Source organism: Podarcis cretensis (assembly GCF_951804945.1).
Source record: "Podarcis cretensis genome assembly, chromosome: 17".
Taxonomy (NCBI): Eukaryota; Metazoa; Chordata; class Lepidosauria; order Squamata; family Lacertidae; genus Podarcis; species Podarcis cretensis.
This window is the reverse complement of record NC_137187.1, coordinates 30424258-30448918: the sequence shown is the minus strand read 5'-3', so window position 1 is coordinate 30448918 and position 24661 is coordinate 30424258. Positions and strand designations below refer to the sequence as shown.

Here is a 24661-nt window from a genome sequence, read left to right as displayed (position 1 = left end):
GAGCCAGGGCTTTTTTCGGCTGTGGCTCCAATCTGATGGAACGCTCTGTCACAAGAGACTAGGGCTCTGCGGGACTTGACATCTTTCTGCAGGACCTGCAAGACAGAGCTGTTCCACCAGGCCTTTGGCCAAGGCACAGCCTGACCCCCTCCTTTGGCAATCCTCATAGAACTCTAGCCCAATGGTTGCCATTAACCTGATTTGAACTGATTTTAGAATGAACTGATTTTAGAATGTTGTATCATTTTACTGTTGTTAGCCTCCCTGAGCCCGGCTTCGGCTGGGGAGGGCGGGATATAAATAAATTTTTTTTATTATTATTAAAGATCCTTGGCTCAAGGGTAGATTAAAAAAGGAGTCAGTCAGAAAGAGCCAATTTCCTCAGCCATGATAAGGCTCTACAGGGCAAGGCTCACTGGGGGAGGGGGTTCAGGCATGGACACCCATAATCCATGGCTCCAGGAGTCAGTCAGACAAAGTTTATCCCAGCAGACGAAGAAGAAAAAGAAGAGTTTGGATTTGATATCCCGCTTTATCACTACCCAAAGGAGTCTCAAAGTGGCTAACATTCTCCTTTCCCTTCCTCCCCCACAACAAACACTCTGTGAGGTGAGTGGGGCTGAGAGACTTCAGAGAAGTGTGACTGGCCCAAGGTCACCCAGCAGCTGCATGTGGAGGAGCGGAGACGCGAACCCAGTTCACCAGATTACAAGTCCACCGCTCTTAACCACTACACCACACTGGCCCAGCATCACCTCTCCAAGGAATTATACTGTTCATGGGATCTGGTGGACTCTTGGAGGTCAGCCAAGCAGAGTTTATATCCCAGCGAGGTGGCTCTCCTGAAACCACACCCAGTTCAGCTGTCAAAGACTTTTATATCATAAGAAAACAAAATAATACACAAGTCTGGGATGGACAGTTTCCAGATGAACAAAGAGAAGGATGTGCACAGTTCATCATCATGCAGGATAAGGGCATCCATATGTATTGGTTGCAATGCAAGTGCCATCATAACTCTTTTACACCAAGAACCAGCAATACAATGTGGTCAGTAATGAGAATTAAGGCAGCCTCTTCTCAGTCACTTCAGTGCAAATGCCCCTTCTGCATCTACAGTGGAGCAGTTCAGGTGATGCTGCAGCTCTAGTAATGAGGTAATTTCCACAATTCCAAAAGGCAGGAGAAGAGAGTAATATTTGTAAAGGTTGGGGAAGCTCATTTGTTCTGCTTGCCTTCTGCTCAGCAGTAGCAAAGGCCCAATATTTCCCAACTACCGTAAGCTCCATCTCTCACCTTTGGCCCTATTCACCTGGTGTGGCATGATTATTTGCATTAGGATTCTTTCCTTCTTCGTGTGCACTATTTGCCCACAAAATTCCTTTTAGATGTGTGAGATGATGTGCAAAATCAATCATTCTTCTGCTTTTTATTCAAACACTTGTGATTGAAAGCAGCTTTGCCCTAGACATAAATTCTACAGAGAATCACATACTTGCAGAGCAATGTATATAGACTCGTTCCACCCAAGATTTAAGTAAACAAAAAGGCAATATCTCTAAAATAAATTTTAATATACCCTGATCATGCACCCAGATCAATGGGTGTATCAGTTTCCATTGTGTTTGGCTGACAACCAGAGCTATGCTTAATCAATGAAACCCTGATGTCTTTGCTTCTGTTTATCTACTATTTATGTGCCACTTTTTGACACAGAATTGTCAAAGAGGTTGACACAACACAAGATGGCTTGCAAAAATAGACTCTCTCACCTTTCACCTGATAATTGCTCAGGTCTTAATGGACTTAGCAATGGGGCAGAGAGCAGCCGCTCCTTGAAAGCACTGGTCCCCTTCACTGTGTCATTTATTTAAATATACACATCATATATTTATATTTATGCTTTTGAATTATGGTGCTGGAGGAGACTCTTGAGAGTCCCATGGACTGCAAGAAGATCAAACCTCTCCATTCTGAAGAAAATCAGCCCTGAGTGCAGAGACATCACCTTGCCAACAAAGGTCCGTATAGTTCAAGCTATGGTTTTCCCAGTGGTGATGTATGGAAGTGAGAGCTGGACCATAAAGAAGGCTGATCGCCGAAGAATTTATGCTTTTGAATTACGGTGCTGGAGGAGACTCTTGAGAGTCCCATGGACTGCAAGAAGATCAAACATATCCATTCTGAAGGAAATCAGCCCTGAGTGCTCACTGGAAGGACAGATCCTGAAGCTGAGACTCCAGTACTTTGGCCACCTCAAGAGAAGAGAAGACTCCCTGGAAAAGACCCTAATGTTGGGAAAGATGAAGGGCACAAGGAGAAGGGGATGACAGAGGACGAGATGGTTGGACAGTGTTCGCGAAGCTACAAACATGAGTTTGACCAAACTGCGGGAGGCCGTAGAAGACAGGAGTGCCTGGCGTGCTCTGGTCCATGGGGTCACGAAGAGTCAGACACGACTAAATGACTAAACAACAACAACAATCATATATTTAAATAAATGACACACACACGTATGCTTACAATACTGCTGGGCATGCTGAAAGTACAATGGTGGTGAGACCACAGCCACCCACCATCATGATTTACTCAGAGCCTCAAATTTGCAAATGTCATGGGCCTATGTCCTGAGTCTTGTAGGAGCCTAGCAACACCCTGACACACAACAGCTAGCTCAAATCTTGAGATTTAAATAGGGCTAGGAGATGTTTCCTCCATGCTTCTGAACTTAGTTTGGAATCAAAGCAGGGCCCCCCAAAAAACAAGGGAGTGGTTCCCACACACATGGCGGACTTCCTAGGTATGTAGAAGTGCAAAGGTTTGTGGATTAAAAGGAAAGGGAAATCTTAACCACCACCACCCTAAAAAGCCAAACAAAGGCCTTTGATCTTCCAGACCAACCAGAAGTTGAGCAGACTACAGTGGTACCTCGGTTTACGAACTTAATCCGTTCCAGAAGTCCGTTCTTAACCAAAACCATTCTTAATCTGTGGCACGCTTTCCCTAATGGGGCCTCCCACTGCCAGTGCCCTTCCATCATTCGGCTTCCATTCTTAGACCAAGGTCAAGTTCGCAAACCAGGACACTACTTCTGGTTTTGCAGAGTTCGTAAACAGGGCTGTTCTTAAACCAAGGTACCACTGTATATGAGTCTATCACAGGGGAGGGGAATTGGATCTTGCTGGTGGGCAGTTCCTGATCTCCCAACCTCCCATTCCCAAGAGATAAGTTTGACAGGAGGCCAAGACTGCCTCTCAGTCAATCACCTGATGACACAATGCCTGGAAGGAGAGAATGTGGGCAGGAGGAGAGGACTGGAGGGAGGGGAAGTGGAGAAAGCAGGCGAAGGATGGAGCAGTCAAACAGCTCTCTGATCAGCTCTAATGATCAGTTCAGACCTCTAACTGGAGTGATTTGTCCCTCTACCAAACTCCCACTGGAGAGGGAGGAGATCTGCGGGGGAAAGAATGGCTCCGCCCACGTTTGGCTCTGGCTCCTCCCATTATCCACACACAGCCCTAACATATGCCTGAATGATTGTGGCCCTCAGTCAAATAAATGTTCTCCACCCCTTGATTTATATGAATGTGCACATCATCTCTGTCTGTGCATATTCACCAGTCAACTTACACCGACTCATCTCTCTCTTTCTCCCACATGTGTGTGTGTAGATAGATAGGAGCATGTACATGAAACAAAATACTTATTATAGAAACCATTGATCTTTGGCTGTGGCACCTGAAAACACGCTTGAAAAGAAAATAAGCACTTTTTTTTTACACATAAGATAGAATAAATGCTTCTATTGAGTCTCTGTGCCCTAGAGTACTTCTGACACCCTGTGTTTTACAATTCTTCTGTTTGCAGCTGGGATTTGCCTTCGAAAGTGGAAGAGTAATTAATGGTATCAAATAAATCCAAACAGGGATGGGTGGTGATTACTTAAAGTTGGGGGAGATCAAGAACATCTGGCTTACCAGTAATGAGGTTGGCATGTTAAATAGAAGAAATACAATAAAAGATAATATTGGTTGTCTTGGATTAGATGCATCAAGCCATCTGGGAGCCAGTTCATAGTCTTGTAGGGAGTGAATGTGGAGACTCTTTGGAATGTTAGCATGGTCTGAGAAGTGGCTTTAAACGTGTCCTAAGGGTGTTTTTTTAAAAAAAATCACTGGATATCTTGCAGAGGTTTTTTTTATCTTGCAGAGGAAGGGACGCGGGTGGCGCTGTGGGTTACACCACAGAGCCTAGGACTTGCTGATCAGAAGGTCGGCGGTTCGAATCCCCGCAACGGGGTGAGCTCCTGTTGCTCGGTCCCAGCTCCTGCCAACCTAGCAGTTCGAAAACACCTCAAAGTGCAAGTAGATAAATAGGTACCACTCTGGTGGGAAGGTAAACGGCATTTCCGTGCGCTGCTCTGGTTTGCCAGAAGCTGCTTAGTCATGCTGGCCACATGACCCGGAAGCTGTACGCCGGCTCCCTTGGCCAATAAAGCGAGATGAGCGCCGCAACCCCAGAGTCGGTCACGACTGGACCTAATGGTCAGGAGTCCCTTTACCTTTTTTATCTTGCAGAGGACCCAAGGTCTGAAGGCTTATTGACTACAAAAAAATTCAGAGATTGTTGTTGCAAAAAATGCAGGGGGTTGTTGCAAGACAACACAATAATGGGCCTTGCTTCACAGCCAAGCTTCCTTGCATCTTTCTCTTGCCATACTTAGCTACATTCCCCGCTGCCATTCACTTTTGATTTTACTTCATCTTGAAAGCTAGCACTTTTGATGCAGCGTTTATCAGCATCTCAAGCTCATAAGTGCTTTGGGGTGATATGAAGACAGCACAGGCTGTCTTCTTATGTAGATGAATTGTTCTGCATTTATTGCAGCTTTGTTGTTATTCCTTTGGTTTTGCCATATTTACAACCTACCGAAGGCGTAGAAGATAACTGAGCTAAGCTAGTCCCCAGTTCCAGAGCCTCATCTGAAGTGCATTTCTGCTGTAATACCGGACTGGTTGGCTTCCATAGTCACGGTTCTTCGTCCAACCAGCCTTTGGGCATCCTTCACTTATTCATGGGCTTCAAGTACAGTGGTACCTCGGGTTAAGTACTTAATTCATTCCAGAGGTCTGTACTCAACCTGAAACTGTTCTTAACCTGAAGCACCACTTTAGCTAATGGGGCCTCCTGCTGCCGCCGCTCCACCAGAACACAATTTCTGTTCTCATCCTGAAGCAAAGTTCTTAACCTGAAGCACTATTTCTGGGTTAGCGGAGTCTGTAACCTGAAGTGTATGTAACCTGAAGCGTATGTAACCCAAGGTACCACTGTATGCACAGATTGGCTTTTGTTGCTGTAACCAGTGGCGTAGCGTGGGGGGTGCAGGGGGGGCCAGCCGCACCGGGTGCAACATTGGGGGGGGGGCGCCCGCACTAGCAGCTCTCTGCCCCTACCTGGCTCACTCACTCTCTCACTGCAGTGCTGGCTGTGCAAATCCGATCCGACCTGCCGGGTCGCCGCCCACTGTTGAGGGGGAGGGTGCCAGGCGTGCGTTGCGGTGCGGAGCGGAGAGAGAGCGAGGGAGGGACTATCTGGGGGAGGGACAGTGCAGCGGCCGCCCAGCGCAGCGCTGAGCGCGGGAGAGAACCACACCCGACCAGCCCAGGCAGCAGCAAGAAGAAGCTGGCAGTGGCGGCAGGTTAGGGGTTAGGGGTGCAAATTACTTGCCTTGCCCCGGGTTAGGGGGCGCAAATTACTTGCCTTGCCCCGGGTGCTGACAACCCACGCTACGCCACTGGCTCTAACAAGAGTCTGTGTTCACAAATGGGTCAAATTCTGTCTGCCTGTTGCCATTCTGTTACAGGATATATGTAGCAAGCAAACATGAGTTGCATGGACTGCATGTAACTATTTAGATTACAACAATGTTTCTAGGATATAATATAGAATAGCTGCTGTTTTACAGTGACCTTTGCAGACCAGCTATATGTCATACATAAGCTTCATTCACAGTGCTAACACCTGATTTCTGGTGGCATCATAGCATAACCCTGTGCTGATGTAGTGATCTTACTTGGAGCACAACTCCACAGCAGGAACATTGTGCTGGTTCAATAATTGTTCAATCCTTATTTTCCTGGACATTTGTGTGTCTCCCCACCTTCCTTCCACAAACCTCCACTCACGTGCACAAAAGAGCAAATTTTTCTTAAAGAATGTCACATTTTGTAATCTTGACAACAGACAAGGGTTTTGTGCCTTCATCTTGTGCCTCCAAATCAGGCTCCCCTCAGTGCACTGAGGAAGGACTCAGGCATTGCAGAGTAAGTCCAGCACAGCCAGGGAGAACTTCTCCCCAGACTTCTCATAACAACTAAGGGCTCATCCACCCTGGAGTTTAATGTGGATTTATCTCTTTTAATGGTGTCAACATGACATCCCCATCCAAGTGGCAGCCTGCACACACACACACACACCCTGCAGATAATCCGATAGCGGAAGAAAATAAAAAATAAAACCACAAATTAGCGGACTGTAGATGTACTGAACTGTATTGTGCTGAAAGACTTCTTTACATGTGTGTTACATTCCAGCCCAAAGGAGAGGATGTAGCCTGCCCCTTTCCATCAGTTCTTGCTGTTTTGGCACTTGTATTTTTAAAACGGCAGAACTGCTCTTGCAGAAGACAGCTGTGTTTTAAGAGAAAATAAAACTTGCCCTTGCAGGTACAGGAGGTGTGAAAGGAAAAGGGAAGTACAGTGGTACCTTGGGTTAAGTACTTAATTTGTTCCGGAGGTCTGTACTTAACCTGAAACTGTTCTTAACCTGAAGCACCACTTTAGCTAATGGGGCCTCCTGCTGCCGCCGCGCCGCCGGAGCACGATTTCTGTTCTCATCCTGAAGCAAAGTTCTTAACCTGAAGCACTATTTTTGGGTTAGCGGAGTCTGTAACCTGAAGCGTATGTAACCCGAGGTACCACTGTAGCAGCTTTTCAGGCAAGCAGTTCCAAAGGCTTGCCTGACTGGGAGTAGCAAGCTTCCTTCCTTCCTTCCTTCCTTCCTTCCTTCCTTCCTTCCTTCCTTCCTTCCTTCCTTTGTTTTTGTTTTCTACTGCTCTTTCACGCAAAACCTGTGTTTCAAAAACAAATAAAGGCAAGGAAAAGTGCATGCTGTATGCATGCCTACAACTAACCTCAGGTTTCTTGAACTAGTGGTGGACAGAAAGGTACTAATTGAAGGAGGGGACCACAACACACAGCACAAATGGATCCCATCAAGTGTGAAGGGAAATACCATATTTTTCGCTCTATAAGACGCACCAGACCACAAGACACACCTAGTTTTGGGAGGAGGAAAACAAGAAAAAAAATATTCTGAATCTCAGAAGCCAGAACAGCAAGAGGGATCACTGCGCAGTGAAAGCAGCAATCCCTCTTGCTGTTCTGGCTTCTGGGATAGCTGTGCAGCCTGCATTCGCTCCATAAGACGCACACACATTTCCCCTTACTTTTTAGGAGGGAAAAAGTGAGTTTTATAGAGCAAAAAATACAGTAAGTTTCAAAGGCTTAAAACTGAAGCAATCATTGGTAGATTGAGGCACACAAACTTGCATATGGAAACATCCATCTGTGTACCCATGAAGACGTCAACACAGGGACAAGGCACTACAACTCTCTTCCCTCGTAATGCTTTCACCTTTCTTAACTCTTTTTCCTCTAGGAAAATAAGCTACCTTCTTTCTCTAAATGAACTGGTTTGCCAACTGTACTGGCTATTTGCAACAGATCTCCCCTCTCCTGCTCTATGCTGACATTTAAGAAGAAAAGTGGCCATAGTAAAATAATAGAAAACAACAACTTTCCAAAACAGTTTTTAGCTCATTACTCTCAATGGCGCTTTGTGCATACTTGAAAAGCATTCTTAAAAATAACTGCTGTCCCAACCAGCCGTGGCCGCACTGTGAGAGTTTACAGCTGAGTCACAGCAGTTACCAGAAACAGCTATTTCCATCTCTGGTACGTGAAGCCAGCTGGCAAGACATAGGCAAAGCCGGGCTGAAAATGTTCTTTGACATTGTTCCACACTCCTTCTCGGTTTAGAACTTATCACAATGCCCTATTCTGAATCCCAAATGCTCTGAGGGGAATGCTGATTTACACAAAATTGCCCAGTGTTAAAAAGTATGAGTCATGGAACAAAATATGTCCCTCTCTCCCAAGACACAAGAATGTAAAATTATAAATGTATAATTATCACCCTTTGCCTATTATTTTGGAAGCACTAATTTCCCCACCTTCCAATACAGTTTAATAGTAAAACATTATATGCATTTTTTCAAGCTTTACCCAAATCTATTGAGGACTAAATTGAGGACATTGCTTCATATATAAAGAACAATTTTAAAGAATATTTATAATCCCTTCTCTCTCTTTTCTAGAGACTTGTTGTCACCAAAAACTAATCTTTCTTTTTGCTCAGGGCTCAGGATATGGTACACAACAGATTACTATTACTTCATTTCACAGAACAGTGCTAGAATTCAGAAAATTTAGGGATTCAGGCCTGTAATTTGACTGCCTAGGACTAAGAGAAGCATAGCTGTGGTTTCAACTTCTGCCATAGCCTTGGTTTCCGTGTGTCTCTCCATTTTTCTCATCAAGGCTGAATTTGTGTAATTAGACAAAAGATACTCAAGGAGATGTGCAACTTTCTGAAGGTTAAAGAAGGGCAAGCAAATATGATTTTTAAGAGAAAATTCTCATGAAAATGCCAAGACAATTAATTACTATGGTGGCACTTGCTTTAAGGACTTGACGGCACAGCTTTAAAATAGTCTGAAATATATTGCCAAAGCTTCCTGGAAAAGCGACGTCAAAGAGAAGTTTCTAATGAAACTGGTGTAAATACAGAAAATGAGTTTGATCTATTTCTATGTCTTTTCTCTTTCTAGGTGTTTACGGGCAGCTGCAAACATTCTGTTCCCCACATTATGCCGACAATCAGAGAAATTTGCAACATGGTGGAACTTGTAATATGGTCCCACCTTTTGAAGACTGTCTTGTACCCACATCTGTGGGTCAGGGAGGTTTTGATGTTTTCCACAGAGCATTTTCAGCGCATTCTGGCATTACAGGTAACCCCCTACTGTGGTCGCGTTAGTTAAAGGTGCACTCTGTGGTAAATCTTTCTAGAGCTCTTAGTTTCATGAGTTCTTTTCTGGAAAGGATATTCTATGTTTCCAAAGTGTGTACTGATCCCCAACACCCATTTGAAACTCATTTCATAATGCTGTACACCATAATCCCCCTACATCAACACTCCTCCCTAGTCTAGACCTTCTAAGAGGCACTTTGGACCTTTATTAAGAAAACCTGGGGTCAATTCAAATGTTATCACACCTTGTAAGATATCAATCTGGTTCTACATGTCAGTCATGAATTGCAACTTGCATGTAAGATACTGAGAAATGAGCAGCCAGTTGTGGCAATTTTGTAGTCTTCCTTCTTAAATAATTTGCTGCATAGGAATTTGGTAACCTGTGAAGTGGTTCTCACTAAGTTTGTAACCTTGCCAGCTTTAAACTGGATTACACGGCTAGCTGTAAACATTTGTTTCTTTTAAAACAAATTTCTGAGAATTCCCATCTGCTCTTTCACCATGTAACAGATTTTCATCTGTGAAGAAAATCGGCAGTTTCTGTCCCTTAATCCAGTCTAGACTGGGCCTCTAACTGGCCAGTGACAGAAATGGACAGAAATAAAGAACGCAGTTCTTCTGCTGCAGCCTTTTAACCCTGAGCACCTGTGTCTTAGGACTGGCTCATAGGTCTGTATAGAAAACTTGGCTACTGGGCCTTTGGTGACTTGCCAAAAATGTGAACAGGCAGGTGCTTTTTGAAAGGTAGTTCATAAATGTTATTAATAAATAAGTAATAATAAATAAAATACTCCTTCATGCATAATAATGCTTAACATCTGTGTAGCCCTTTAAAGTCTTCAAAGCACTTCCTGTTCATCATCCAGTGGTGAACCTCAAAGTTGTGTTGTGAGGAAAGCCAGCGTGGGGCTGAGGAAGTGAGACTTGCTTGAAGGTGATCCCGGGAGGCCTCCCCATTGACTCTCCGATTCGCCACTACACCAGGCCAGCTCTCCATTGCATAACATATTGGCCACACCTGCTGTAAGGATATCAGTGGGTTACTCGAGAGCAATCAGGCAAATGCCTCCCTGGTTGGGTGTAAAGCCTCGTTATTGGTGCCAAAGACCCTTCACCATGTAGAGCGCCACTATTCCCTGGCTGGCTCATTCACTGGCAGAATCTGAGAGTGGGCGGTCCTTAAACCTTCCCCAGCAGAGTAGTTTCTTGACGCCCAATCTGCGCTTCCCCTCTCGGCACGGAGGCCTACTGCGCAGGGAGGTCGTGGGCAATGGAGGACTTCTCTCCTCCCTGCTTTGCCTAGGCAAGGTGTCCTGGCACCGCCTTGCCTCCTCCGAGCCCTGAAGCTCCTCTCCACTGGAGGTGTGGTTACTCTCCTCCGCTGAGGAGGTGCTGCTTCCCACGATCCTTGGGGGCTCTCTGTAATCCACCCGGCTTTTCCCCTATCGCCCCTGAGCCAATGGCAGTTCCCTGCAGTGGCGTAGCGTGGGTTGTCAGCACCCGGGGCAAGGCAAGTGTGGTGTAGGCAAGAGCCAGTATGGTGTAGCGGTTAAGAGCGATAGACTCGTAATCGGGTGAACCGGGTTCGATTCCCCGCTCCTCCACATGCAGCTGCTGGGTGATCTTGGGCCAGTCACACTTCTTTGAAGTCTCTCAGCCTCACTCACCTCACAGAGTGTTTGTTGTGGGGGAGGAAGGGAAAGGAGAGTGTTAGCCACTTTGAGACTCCTTAGGCTAGTGATAAAGTGGGATATCAAATCCAAAGTAATTTGCGCCCCCTAACCCGTGGATTTGCGCCCCCTAACCCGTGGATTTGCGCTCCCTAACCCGTGGATTTGCACCCCCTAACCCTAACCCCCAGATGTTGCGCCCGGTGCGGCCGGCCCCCCCTGCACCCCCACGCTACGCCACTGGTTCCCTGACACCCACAAATAAGCCGTACCTTTAAAATTCAAGGGGAGGGGGAAGAAGAAAGACAACACCCAAATATAAGCCGCTCCCTTAAAATTGGGTTGCAGGCTGAAAATCGCCACGGTTGGTAGAATTGTAACTCCAAGCCCATTTAAGCCTTTGATCTCGCAAGCCCCCAAAAGTGACCATACAGTCGCTCAAATCACAAATCGCTATTCAGTCGCTACAATTCCGCAGGCACTCACACCCGTCAATGGCAAATGAACAGTCTTGAGCTCACAAATCAGCAAGGAAACATTTTTTTTTTTGTTCCGTTTTACCATATGTAAAATGGCTGTGTGGGAGCCGGTTGAAGTTCAATCCTTCGAAGACAGAGGTCTTCTGGCTGACTCAGGATAACATGGGGTTGGGGGGGGGCAAATCTGATCTCTTGCGGGGGCTCAATTAGTGCCAGCGCCTTCTGTCAAGAGCTTGGGTGTAACCTTCGATGCCTCCCTTTCCATGGAGGCGCAGGTTGCAGCCACAGCAAAGGGAGCATTTTTCCATCTCCGCCGTATTAAGCAGTTGGTCCCTTACCTTTCCCGCCCTGATCTGGCCACAGTGATCCATGCAATGGTCACCTCCAGGCTTGATTATTGTAACTCACTCTACGCGGGGCTGCCCTTGAAGCTGACCCAGAAACGCCAGCAGATGCAGAGTGCCGCAGTCAGGCTCCTTACGGGGTCCTTTCTGCAGGATCACATTCACCCAGTGCTATACCAGCTGCACTGGCTCCTGGTGGAGTATGGGGTCAGGTTCAAGGTGGTGGTTTTGACCTTTAAAGCCCTATGCGGCCTAGGACCCACGTACCTACGGGACCGCCTCTCCTGGTATGCCCCGCAGAGGACCTTAAGGTCCACAAATGACAACACCTTGGAGGTCCCAAGTCGCAAGGTGGTTAGATTGGTCTCAAATAGGGCCAGGGCCTTTTCAGTACTGGCCCCAACTTGGTGGAATGCTCTGTCACAAGAGACTAGGGCCCTGCGGGACTTGACATCTTTCCGCAGGGCCTGCAAGACAGAGCTGTTCCACCTGGCCTTTGGTTTGGACTCAGCCTGACCCTTATGTCTTCCCATGGCTGTCAACCTTTCCCTTTTTTAAAGGGAAATTCCCTTATTCCGAATAAGATTCCTCACAAGAAAAGGGAAAGGTTGACAGCTATGATGTCTTCCCTCCCCTTATGATTTTGATCTATGGGCTACTTTTAAAATGAGGCTGCATTTTAAATTGCATTTAAACCTGTATTTTAAATTGGGTTTTTTTTCTCCCTCCCCCTTTATGTTTCTATTGTAATGTTACTGGTGTTAGCCGCCCTGAGCCCAGCTCTGGCCGGGGAGGGCGGGGTATAAATAAAATTTATTATTATTATTATTATTATTATTATTATTATTATTAACTTTAACTTTTCACGGTCGGAATTTGGGGAAAAGGTGTGGCTTATATTCGGGCCAATATGGTATATAAGTTCTTTGCGCTACAGTCCACAAGCGATGAGCATGCGTATATTACCCCAAACCATTTACAAACCTAGCCTGTGCTTTTTACCTAGATATTTGATAATAGTAAGATTCACCAATATTCATAAGGAAATGTCAGGAAATTATGGCATTTACTAATAAATCTCAAAGCTAATTGAGCAGATAAGCAGCAGGTGCAGCGAATACTGAGAGCCTGAAGACTGTTTTGTGTGTAGAAAAGAAGATTTGCAGGGGAGGGGAGGCTGGCGGGAAAGGGAAAGGGTGCTTAACCCTTGCACTGCCAACCACTCTCTGCTGCAGATTGCCTTCCAAGCAGCTTTATCTTCTGCAGTGCTCCATATATGTTTTCCTCGCTGAAAATACACAAGAGGATTCCTGTGTTTGCATGCAACATGTAATTATACCCAGATTTCTACTGTGTAACCTACCCAAATTTCTTCCAGTTCAGTCTATTTGATGTACAAAATTTCTTCATTTTCACCTTCTCTTCTCAGTTTATGATCTTCCATCAGGCTCTACAGAGATATTTGGTGATTCATTGCGCAATGGAATTGAGGACTCCAGTTTCCTTCAAATAAATGCTGTAGATCGTTGCCCAAGTCAACTTTCTTCAGTTTACACTGAAGGCTGAGGAAGGGGGAAAGCTACACTCCTGCATCTAATCCCTATCAGAACCACTCTATCATGGACCATCTTTTTGTGGTCAGTTCAAGTGCTGAGTGTATTACCCAAGAAACGAAGGAAACACTACCAGATAGCATTGACCGTCACAGATGCAGCTAATAAATATAAGGGGGAAGATTCTGGTTGAAACTTACCTGCTGAAGTGTGAGCAACTGCTTTTTTAATTCAGTCTCCTTTTTTGTGGTAAAACCTCTTTTCAAAGGGAACGAATAAGAAAACCACTGCTTCTTATATTTCTAGATGAATTGTTGAAATTTTCACCACAGTTTTTGGAAACCCTCTGAAAGGACTCTGTAGAAATTTGCAACAACTTTCTTGGAAAAAGCAAAGGTGCCTTGCATAATGAGCCTGCTTTGCAGGCCCAGTACACAGCCTTGCAGGGCTGAAGACAAGGAGCGGTTTTTGAGGCACCAATTGGAGCTGGAGGCAGCACCATTCCACTGTCTTTTTGGAATTTGGGAACATCAGTCCTCTTTAACAACGCAGTATTAACTGTATTAGCCGAAAGAGAGACAGTTGTTTGTGGTGTCTTAGCAGTCCTTCATTGGAGAGAGTTAATCTCACTTGATATTGAATAATGCTTTATAATTTAATTTTTATATTCCATGTGTAGAATTCTGTATGGAATGTTCTTTTCAAAAAAGCACACACATTTAGATTAGGTGTTTCCCATGAAGAACAGAAGTTCCCTGTGAATGTTTGCAAATATTTGAAGGTGTTTCCAGCAAGATTCATTGGATCTTGAAGTCAACACAAAGAAGGTGTATTCACTACTGTTGCCAGAGAAGTAAGGGTTTCAACACTACCTTGCTGGGTCCCACAAGTGTTGGATTCAGACTTCACATGCTGTAGTAGATCTCCCAGTATCCCTTCTTTAATCTGGTGGCTGGTGGTAATTTCAGATGGTGCTGTTATTCTGGGGGAAGAGTGCTAAGCTTTCTCCAATGGAAGCCCACCCCTCCCAAACCTTGTGTTTTGCTTTTTTGCTATGGGGGGCGGACAGGTACAGTGAAGAAGCTTTTCTTTTCACCCCCTTCCAGCTAAAAGCAGCCTCAGGGAAAGAAGGGTTTCCATAGAAGAAACATAACATTGGGAGAGGGCTTGTACTTCTCCCTCCCAGCATGGTAGCCTTGATCCAAGTTGCCCCTTCATTTGGTCAGAGGTTTATTGTGTCCCATGTCATTCAACCCTGCATATTCTGCAAGAGAGCACCTTCCTGGCATTGTCCCTCATATATTCTAGAAGATTCTATGGAAAGGGCTATTATAATTCCATCTGCTGTAAATATGGTATGTTAGTATTTCAATCATTTTTAAATCTATGCATTCCTTTCCTCTTCTTTCTACTTACTTTTTCTTACAAAAATAAAAACAACATGCCATGTTTTTAATGCATCCCAAAATAATTCATGTAGCTGGTAATTCTCTGTTGTATAGTTATGAGCCTGTGTGGGCAGTAGAAAATGAATTTTCATGGTCAAGATGTGGCCTTTGTCATGGTTACATTATTATATAATTAAAATGGCAGACTTCTTTATGCAATGTGTATTGTGGGCCATTCGTATTGGGGCCAAAGCATTTCAGCAATTTCTAAATGTGTGTTTTTCTTGTTAATAGCGTGCTACCGCAGAGGAACAAAATGTGACTATGCCAAGAGCCAAAGGAATTGATGCACTTAATTTTAGCAAGGGTAAAGAGAAGAGTTTTTGAAATGGTGAAGCAGGCTTCCAAAAGCTAAATCATTATTTTGAAAAATTAATCATTTTTAAACCAGTCATAATTGTACAATTATGGGTATACTGAAGCCACATGCTAAAGCTATTCCCCGCGGTTATGAAAGCCAAGCCCTGGCTCCCCATTCCCACAAGGCGGATCTCTGTTTGGCTCCCCTTGCCAAACCAGATCCTGAATCCACCTTAACTGGCTATGGGAAATAAAAATATCCTACACTCAGAGCCTGGGGTCCTTTCAGTCTTGTTTTGATATGGAATTCCTGCTCTCTGCCCTGCAAAAACTAAGTGAACTTGACACAGCAGAAGACAGAGGGATGTGGTCAGGCGCTTGGGCTTGTCCCGCTGATGTATTGAGCACATCATACAGTGTGCAAACGTCACTGTGTGATATTGAGGGGCCCCGGCCCCCTCCTTGAAACTTTGGGGGTGCCAAGGTCCCTCAGCCCCTCCCCCAAGCTGGTGCTCCTGGATGCAGCTGAAAAGTCTAGAAGTGGTGTAACATACAGTGGGAGAAAAATCAGTGGGCGGTGCTTAGAAACTTCAGTCGGGATGAACCCTCGTGGTTTATGGCAAATCCAATCCATGCTGGATCAGGTCTATACATGCCGCCTGTGAAAAATGGTCAGCTTTGACAGGGCCAGTTACTTCCCATTCGATGGATGGAGAACAGATTCCTGAATGCTCCATTTTGCCAGACAAATCAACACAGTGACTAGAGACAGAAGCAGGTCCCTGGATGCAGGTGGGGACCTTTGAATCTGGGCTTAACATCTGGAAAAAGAAGGGAAGATTCCAACCATTCTGTGAAGATTTAGTTTTAGTCTTTAGAAAATTCTGTGACAATCCTCAAATGATTGTGCTTGACAGTCTAAATATTAGTCAAGACTCAATCATTGTACCCTGGAGTTTGGGGGTCCAAGAAAGACCAGATGTCTTCAGTCAGGACCCAAATTACATCTGTTACCTCTACAAGCATAGGCTCATTTTAACTAAAAATGCTATAGTGTCCTAAGGGCAGGATTTGGGGCAGAGATCCAGGACTGCTCTCTGCAGAATGAACAGGAGGTTCATGACCACATTTTGAAGAGCAGGAGCTTAATACATCCCCTCTCACGTAATGGATCTTTATTTGAGATGTGTCTTGTGTGCTTCTGTATGGGCTGCCATGATCTTATGGGGCCATTTTGTTTCTTACACTACAGTCCTTTACATATCTACTCAGAAGTAAGTCCCATTGACTTATATTTTGTCCCCATGTGGTGGTGTCCAAGTGATCCTCAAGTCCAGGCTTGCCTTGCTCCAGGGGAAAACCGGATCTGCTATTCTGCAGTCTGCAGTTTCACATTGACTGCTCTGTTAGAAGCACCCACTCTAACTTGCATCCCAGAATGAGCAGATTCCACAACTCATCTTGTACTCCAACTGGTTTGTTGAAAAGAGGGCTGCACTTTACCGAACTCTTGGATATTTTATTTCACTAGGGGACTGTTGTGTTACAAAAATGGCGCTTCGGTTTTTTTGCTAGCCGGATAATAATGCCTGTTTAAAGGGATTCAGTATAAACTATTTTTATGTAAAGATTTAGAAAGGAGAAGACATTATACAGATGCACACTAGCTTGCATCTTCCACTCTTCTCGGAGTAGGTCTATGGCAACACTGCAAAATTGTGTTGCATAAGCAATTAATTCCCACTGCACTTTTAATAGCCCCTTGGCTTCTCTGTGCAAGAGAGCAAAAACGCCCACACATGTAGAAGAGAATCTTGTTTCTCCACAGCCATTAGTAGGTATATCATTGCAGGACAAGAAAATCACTACAGGTTTGTGCTGTTTTAACTCCTTCGTTGCCACCCTCTAGACTCTTATGTGAGAGTAAAGGCTTACTGGAGGCTTCATAATAAACAAATTTTCTCTCAGGCTGGCTCTGCTAAATCAAGAGATGGGGCTGCCCATCTTCATCAACTTCTGATAAAGTCTTTATATCTATCTTCAGAAGAAATGTACACTGGAGTTCACATGTACCTTCAAAAAAGGAATTTTTTATCAGAAGTCAATTGTTCCGGTTTACTTGTGTCACTTGCAGAAGCATTTTCATGTTAGTACTGTTCTTCTCATTCCATTATTATAATATATTTTTTAAGAAAGACAATTAATTGTGTTTTGACTGTACCATTTTATAGCAGCATTTTAAAAAAGGAATGCAAAAAGAACCCGAGCACTTTTTATGTGAGATTTTTTTAAAGGAACAGAAATAAAAGAGATGGGTTAGTTAACAGGGTGTTGTGTTCATTTAATAGGCAAAGTGGAGCATCTTGTTGTGTAACGTTGCTCATGCAAAGCACTTTCATGGGAGAAGATGGTACAGTATGCAGAAACGTGTTTTCTATCTCACATTTTCTTGTACATATTTATATATGTTCCTCCTTTATATAGAGCTGAATCCTTTATACCATATTGTATATCTGTCTGATTTTTATTATCGTTGGCATATATCTGTTGCATATTGCATTGCCTAAAAAAGAAATAGAGTATCTTCTTTTTTTCTATTAATATGTATAGATATGTGATTGGTTAAAGTTACATTTCATATAATCATAAGTTATTTTTGTTTCATGAAGTCCTTTTTTAGTATAAAAAGTGAAATGAAGGGTTTGTGCACATGATAAAATAAATAAATAAAGTGAACCTGGAAATCTATAACACATCAATATGAAAATGGAAATCTTCTTTCAAGTTCTGGTCTCAAAAATAGAGGGGGCATTCTCTAACCATTGAATTTCACCAGAAGGTCCCGTAATAGTTGAGCTTGTTCATATAATTAGGAACATGTTGGGAGAAGGGGAGGAGGAAATTGGAGGCTTATTGGGGAAAACGTCCTTGCTTTGGGCCAATATTTAGGACTGCATTTAATTATAAATATTGGACTCAGGAGGGAAGGGCAGGAACTGAAGGGGGAAAACTGAACTGAAAGCCTTTTTAAATGACTTACACTTTGGAAAAATGTCTACATAAAACACAATAGTGTACTTAATTATATTATTTAGTTTTTATTAGCTTTCATTGCTCTAATTAATACTCACTACCAATGTCCACTAAAACTTTTTCTGTTTCTGTTTTGTTCCATATGGCGTGTTCTCTTAAAACGCACACACGCGCGCGCGCACACACACACACACACACAGAGGCCCACAGCACTAAGTTCTGTACCGCAGGATAAAGGCATGCTAGATCGTTGTTGACAGAAATATTTTAAGAATAAATAAATGCTACAATCGGTGGCTTTTTTCCAGCACAGTGAAAAGAAGATGTTCTGGTATCAAACTTGCACTTTTATCAATGCTCATGGCATTGATAAAATATAGTATTTTGGGCAATCATCTAATCTTATGTTTAAATTATAACCAATATGCTAGAAATGTGCTCACATCAAGCAAATTTGCACAAACCATACAATCTGATACATGTGTACTGTGAGGGAAGGTCATAGAAGAAGAAGAAGAGTTTGGATTTGATATCCCACTTTATCACTACCCTAAGGAGTCTCAAAGCAGCTAACATTCTCCCCTCCCTTCCTCCCCCAAAACAAACACTCTGTGAGGTGAGTGGGGCTGAGAGACTTCAAAGAAGTGTGACTAGTCCAAGGTCACCCAGCAGCTGCAGGTGGAGGAGCGGAGACGCGAACCCAGTTCACCAGATTACGAGTCTACTGCTCTTAACCACTACACCCACTGGCTCTAGGAAGAGTCCTCCTGGCTGGATCAGTCCAAAGCCCGTCTAGCCCCACATTCTGTTCTCAAAGTGGTCAAGCAGATGCCCATGGTAAGTCACAAGGAGGAGACCTGCTGTCTCTGATCTTGAGGGCAAAATAGAGCCATAATAACTAGTAGGTGTTGGTAGTTTTAGTTCAGTGGGATTTACTGTCGGGTGGCGCTGTGGGTTAAACCACAGAGCCTAGGACTTGCCGATCAGAAGGTCGGCAGTTCAAATGCCCGTGACGGGGTGAGCTCCCGTTGCTCGGTCCCTGCTCCTGCCAATCTAGCAGTTCGAAAGCACGTCAAAGTGCAAGTAGATAAATAGGTACCACCGGTGGAAAGGTAAACGGCATTTCCGTGTGCTGCTCTGCTTCACCAGAAGTGGCTTAGCCATGCTGGCCACATGACCCAGAAGCTGTACGCCGGCTCCGTTGGCCAATAAAGCGAGATGAGTGCTGCAACCCCAGAGTCGGTCACGACTGGACCTAATGGTCAGGGGTCCCTTTACCTTTACCTTTAAGTGGATATATGATTGCAGATTAATCAAGGAACTACCTTGGTTGATTTTTCTCCTTTTAATAAGAAACGTTGTTGTCGTCGTCATTTTTCATATAGAATGGTTATTGACATAAGCACATGCAAAATGCAGTAAGAATAATGAGTTTAACAAATAAAAAGAAAAATAGCACAATAAAATGAAAATACAGAGGGGAGGGGGAAACCAGGAGACAACTCAAAGTGCAATCCTGCATACAATTATCTCATACAGTGGTACCTCGGGTTACATACGCTTCAGGTTACATACGCTTCAGGTTACAGACTCCGCTAATCCAGAAATAGTGCTTCTGGTTAAGAACTTTGCTTCAGGATAAGAACAGAAATCGGGCTCTGGCGGCACGGCAGCAGGCCCCATTAGCTAAAGTGGTGCTTCAGGTTAAGAACAGTTTCGTACTTAACCCGAAGTACCACTGTATAAGAAGAAAAAGGTGAGCCCATTTCATTCAAGAAAGCTTTCCATTATATTTCTCCATGGAGCAGGGGGTCTCATGGGCTGTGCAAATGAGTTTCCATTGTTCCCTCACAAGGGTCCTCCAAGAGTGCCAAGTAACCGGGAGCTCTAGCTTCCTGCCAGTCAAGCCTTGCTAATTTACTTTTCGGGTCACGTAAGCCCTGCAGCATTACCTTTCAAGACGTGTCCTGAGAAAGAGGAGGAAGAGCAATATTGCAGTCCTTCAGGGAGATTGTATTCCCAAGGGTGCCAGAGACTGGAAATCAAGCCACCATTTGACTCTTCAGCAAGCCATGCCCCCACTCCCTTGGTTGAAACAAGCCTGCCACCCAGATTTGGAAGCTGAGATTGTCCAAGGATTGTCTAAGCCTAGTCTCCACAAACAATCATGATTAACTACAGGCAGGCCAGTTTGTGATTGAATCGAATGTGGGAGACATTAAAACGACAACAAAAATTACCCTCCTCATAGATGGCTTGATGTCAAGGAAAGTTTATGTAATCTTATCCCAAACCTAGACAGCATCTTAAAAAGCAGAGACATCACCTTGCCAACAAAGGTCCGTATAGTAAAAGCTATGGTTTTCCCAGTAGTGATGTATGGAAGTGAAAGCTGGACCATAAAGAAGGCTGATCGCCGAAGAATTGATGCTTTTGAATTATGGTGCTGGAGGGAGACTCTTGAGAGTCCCATGGACTGCAAGAAGATCAAACCTATCCATTCTGGAGGAAATCAGCCCTGAGTGCGCACTGGAAGGACAGATCCTGAAGCTGAGACTCCAATACTTTGGCCACCTCATGAGAAGAGAAGACTCCCTGGGAAAGACCCTGATGTTGGGAAAGATGGAGGGCACAAGGAGAAGGGGACGGCAGAGGATGAGATGGTTGGACAGTGTTCTCGAAGCTACCAGCATGAGTTTGACTAAACTGCAGGAGGCAGTGGAAGACAGGAGTGCCTGGCGTGCTCTGGTCCATGGGGTCACGAAGAGTCGGACATGACTAAACGACTAAACAACAACAAAATCCCTAACATGCGAGATTTCCCTGTGCAGGGAATTCAAATGGGGTGGGGTTATACACAAGCATCCTGGTTCCTAAAATATGGAGACCCAATGCATTGCAAAGGTAATGTGGAATTCAGGTCTCCTGTGCAAATAGAGTCTCCATGGCAGGTTCAGTTCATGCAAAGATCATTTCCACATGTTTGCTCCAGCTGTGCTCACGGCAGGGCCTGGCACACTTTGGAGGCAATCAGGAGTCAGAACCAGCTCTCCAAATGGTTACAATTTGTGACAAATGGGACATGGGTGAATGGAAAGGCTATGGCTTGTTAATGGAGAAGTGAGGGTGAAATCGTAACTAATCCCAACTAATGTCAAATTTCTTGTTGATGCATCTGAAGACAGGAATTGGGTTTATTTTTCTATCCCTGACATGATGCTACCTTTAGTCCAGCCCCCGTGATTTTAAATTTATTTCTTCCTAGTACCTTTCATTCAACTCAAATGTTCCTATTTTGAGGTCAGATATAGAAATCATTCTACCACATCTTCCCATGTCATTTATAGATTTACAGCCAAAGTAAATTTACCAGGCCATCAGCATCATTAATGATTCACAAAGGAGATGGGCTAGTTTAGTAAATTGTAACAAAGAACTCCTTTCTCTGTACCTTGTTAGACGTCACAGCATACCTTTGAAGCAACTAGCAAATGCCAGCCTCATGCATGGTTGCTGCTGTGCGTTTGTGAGAGAGTGCCAGTGCAAATACACACCCGCAAGCCAAAACAAACCACTTGTTTTCTCAATACAGTGGTACCTCGGGTTACATACGCTTCAAGTTACATACGCTTCAGGTTACACACTCCACTAAGCCAGAAATAGTGCTTCAGGTTAAGAACTTTGCGTCAGGATAAGAACAGAAATCAGGCTCCGGTGGCGCGGCGGCAGCAGAAGGCCCCATTAGCTAAAGTGGTGCTTCAGGTTAAGAACAGTTTCAGGTTAAGAACAGACCTCCGGAACGAATTAAGTACTTAACCTGAGGTACCACTGTATATTCCTTGTATCCATGGTCTGGTGTGCTAATTGTATCAAAATGATGAAAGGAATATAGGAAATAAAACAAGTAATGGGAAAATGGAAGCAATTGTCATACATGGTGACAAAACATTTTTGCTCCATGCAGAATGTACAGCCAATGCTGTCTGAATTCTCTCCCAAGACACTAAACACTGTCTTCCAATCTAAGCTCAGAGACTCCTTTCTCTCAGAGTGGATGTTCCACACAGAGAACCAACTCTCTGTCTCACCTCTTCCTCCTGCTCTCTCTGCAACCATCTCCCAATCAGAAATGGCTCCTTTCATTCTCTCTCCCAAAGTGCTGGCTCCACCCCCTTCTGGCCTAGTAGCCAATCAGAGCGAGACCTCAGCCCTCTGGTGGAATTCTGAGGCACTGCATCCCCAGGCTCTGGTCTGGCTCTGCTGTCCATCACACATGGCTTCCTTCAGACCATCCTAGGATCTGGAGCTCAATGAGACCCCACCATTCTTCGGTGAGGATGCCTTGTTCTCAGAATTCCACGGGTGGAAGTAGATTGTTACTGAATAAGTTGAAATGGGAAGCCCAGCTATGTCTCTATATTGTGTGCTTTACAGAAGGAACAAGTGTCTCTCAGATGTTTCCACTTTCTCACTCTTTCCTACCAGGTTCTGTTTCCACCCACTGCCCCAAACTTTGGGGGGAAATTCTGACAAGGGGAAGCTTTGCTCTAAATGCACTGGCCTCAGTTCTGCAGGCTTACCTCATCTACCAGGCATTTAACAAAGGCAGCATTATTGAATACCAAGTTCCAACTAATTATCTGGGGGGCAGGAGGGACAAACGATAAAGAACACCTGACACAGCAAAGCATTAATCATTCACCCAGCTGTCTTGGATAAAATAAGCCACCGAGAATCTGCAAGAGTTCTCCTAATGGTCTTTCCTATTTAGAGGGGGTTTGCAGACCCAAAGAACTCCCTATAAAAGGCATTTGAAAAGGGCAACAGGGGTGTTGTCTTTCTGATCACATTCTGTCCCCTAATAAACCAGCCGGTTTCCTGCTGATATGCCTTTGCCTTGCAGAAAACCAGCATGTGCATCGCTCCACTGGTTTCCAAGAATTCATTATGACAATTGTAAGAAGGAATGCCAGGCATGCTGTATTGTATGGCGAGTCAAGTTAACTAGCTGTGGACCCAAGCCCAGTGGGGGCAGAGAGGAGTAAAGGAGCATGGAGAAGAAATGATGCCATAACACACCTCCTTCAGAGGTCACATTCTTTGTTCAAGTCTTTGCATAGTTTAAAGTGTTGTAAGATGCCAAAAATGTCATACTAGGAGAAGGACCATGTTGCTGAGGCAGGCGCTTGTGCTGCAGTAATGAAAGATGCATCCTACTCCTGGCAAGCAGGATGCAGCTCTCCAGTACTGACCCATCTGTGCCTCAAAATATCTAAGCTCTCTTCCCCTGCTCCCAGGACAACAGTGAGTTGCTGGGTGCACGGAGGATATGAAAGCTCTGATAGTATGTAATGTTAGCTGGTGATGGTAAGGTAAAGGTAAAGGGACCCCTGACCATTAAGTCCAGTCGTGACCAACTCTGGCGTTGCGGCGCTTATCTCGCTTTATTGGCCGAGGGAGCCGGCGTACAGCTTCTGGGTCATGTGGCCAGCATGACTAAGCCGCTTCTGGCGAACCAGAGCAGCGCACGGAAACGCCATTTACCTTCCCGCCGGAGCAGTACCTATTCATCTACTTGCACTTTGACGTGCTTTCGAACTGCTAGGTTGGCAGGAGCAGGGACCGAGCAATGGGAGCTCACCATGTCGCGGGGATTCAAACTGCCGACCTTCTGATCGGCAAGTCCTAGGCTCTGTGGTTTAACCCACAGCGCCACCCGTGTCCCTTTTGATGTTGGTGGTGGCAGGCATCAAATGGATAGCTTCTGCCCCAGGGAGGCTGGACAAAATTCAGAAGCCATGGTTCCAGAAGCCCAGCACCCAACCCTGTGTGATGCACCACTGCTGCTGAACAACACACAACAGCACATGACCCATCTGTCAGGCATCAAGCAAGGGTGTTTAATGTTAGGATGAAACACAATCTTGGTCTTCAAAGGAGAGGCAGAGATAAACACCTTCTGCTCAGTTGAAGCACTACACATGGATCAGATGTTCCTGCTTGAAAACTGAGGTGACCAGAACAACCCTGGAAGAGCTGTCTTCATGCCTGTGTGGTAGGCTTCCTGGAAGCATCTTGGCCACTGTGGAAGGCAGGATGCTGGAACAGATAAACATTTGTTCTGCTACAGTAGGCCTCCTCATGCAACAGGAGCATTACAGAGGTATGAGTGCAAGGTTCCTAGAACAATGGGACTCCTCTGTCTCATGAGCAGGAGGTGGGGATGGGGGCCAGTGTGTTTGCTGAGTCTCTTAAAGGATTGTCTTCTCACAAAACCAAATTGGAATCAGGATGGGCACTAACACTCGGCAGAGTGAGACAGCTCCTCCTAAGCTAACCTTCTGCTCTTGTGATGGCCGTTGTCCCATCAGCAGCACTGAAATAAGATTCAGTTGCCAGCCTGGTCAGATTCTGGATGTGGAATGCGGAAGGCAGCAGAATGCCTTATGTGAAATTATTACCAGGGTTTTACATAGCTCCCCAACTGGGTAGCGATGTAACTAGCCACTTGGGTGCCCGGAGCGGCACGTGCGCCCTGCAGCCAGGGGCGGAGCAAGCCACCCATGGGGTCAGGGCAAGCTGCCCATGGGGCAGGGGTGAGCCAAGGCAGGGTGCACTGCGTTGAGCCTCTCCGCAGCCTCCCCTCAGCTGTAGGGTGGCTGAGGCAGTGGGCAGACG

At 45.0% G+C, this 24661-nt stretch overlaps 1 protein-coding gene across 4 annotated transcripts in view; it reads left to right on the top strand.

Moving 5' to 3' along the window:
* The window catches only part of GLIS3 (GLIS family zinc finger 3), a 194574-nt gene extending 179770 nt beyond the window's left edge, over positions 1 to 14804 (top strand). For all 4 annotated transcript variants that reach the window (XM_079959264.1, XM_079959265.1, XM_079959266.1 and 1 more), the window contains 2 exons: positions 8951 to 9133; positions 13079 to 14804. In XM_079959264.1, the coding sequence (XP_079815390.1) occupies positions 8951 to 9133; positions 13079 to 13215 (320 nt within the window). In that variant the 3' untranslated portion in view covers positions 13216 to 14804. The remainder of the gene's footprint in view (positions 1 to 8950; positions 9134 to 13078) is intronic.
* Positions 14805 to 24661: the final 9857 nt, after the last annotated feature.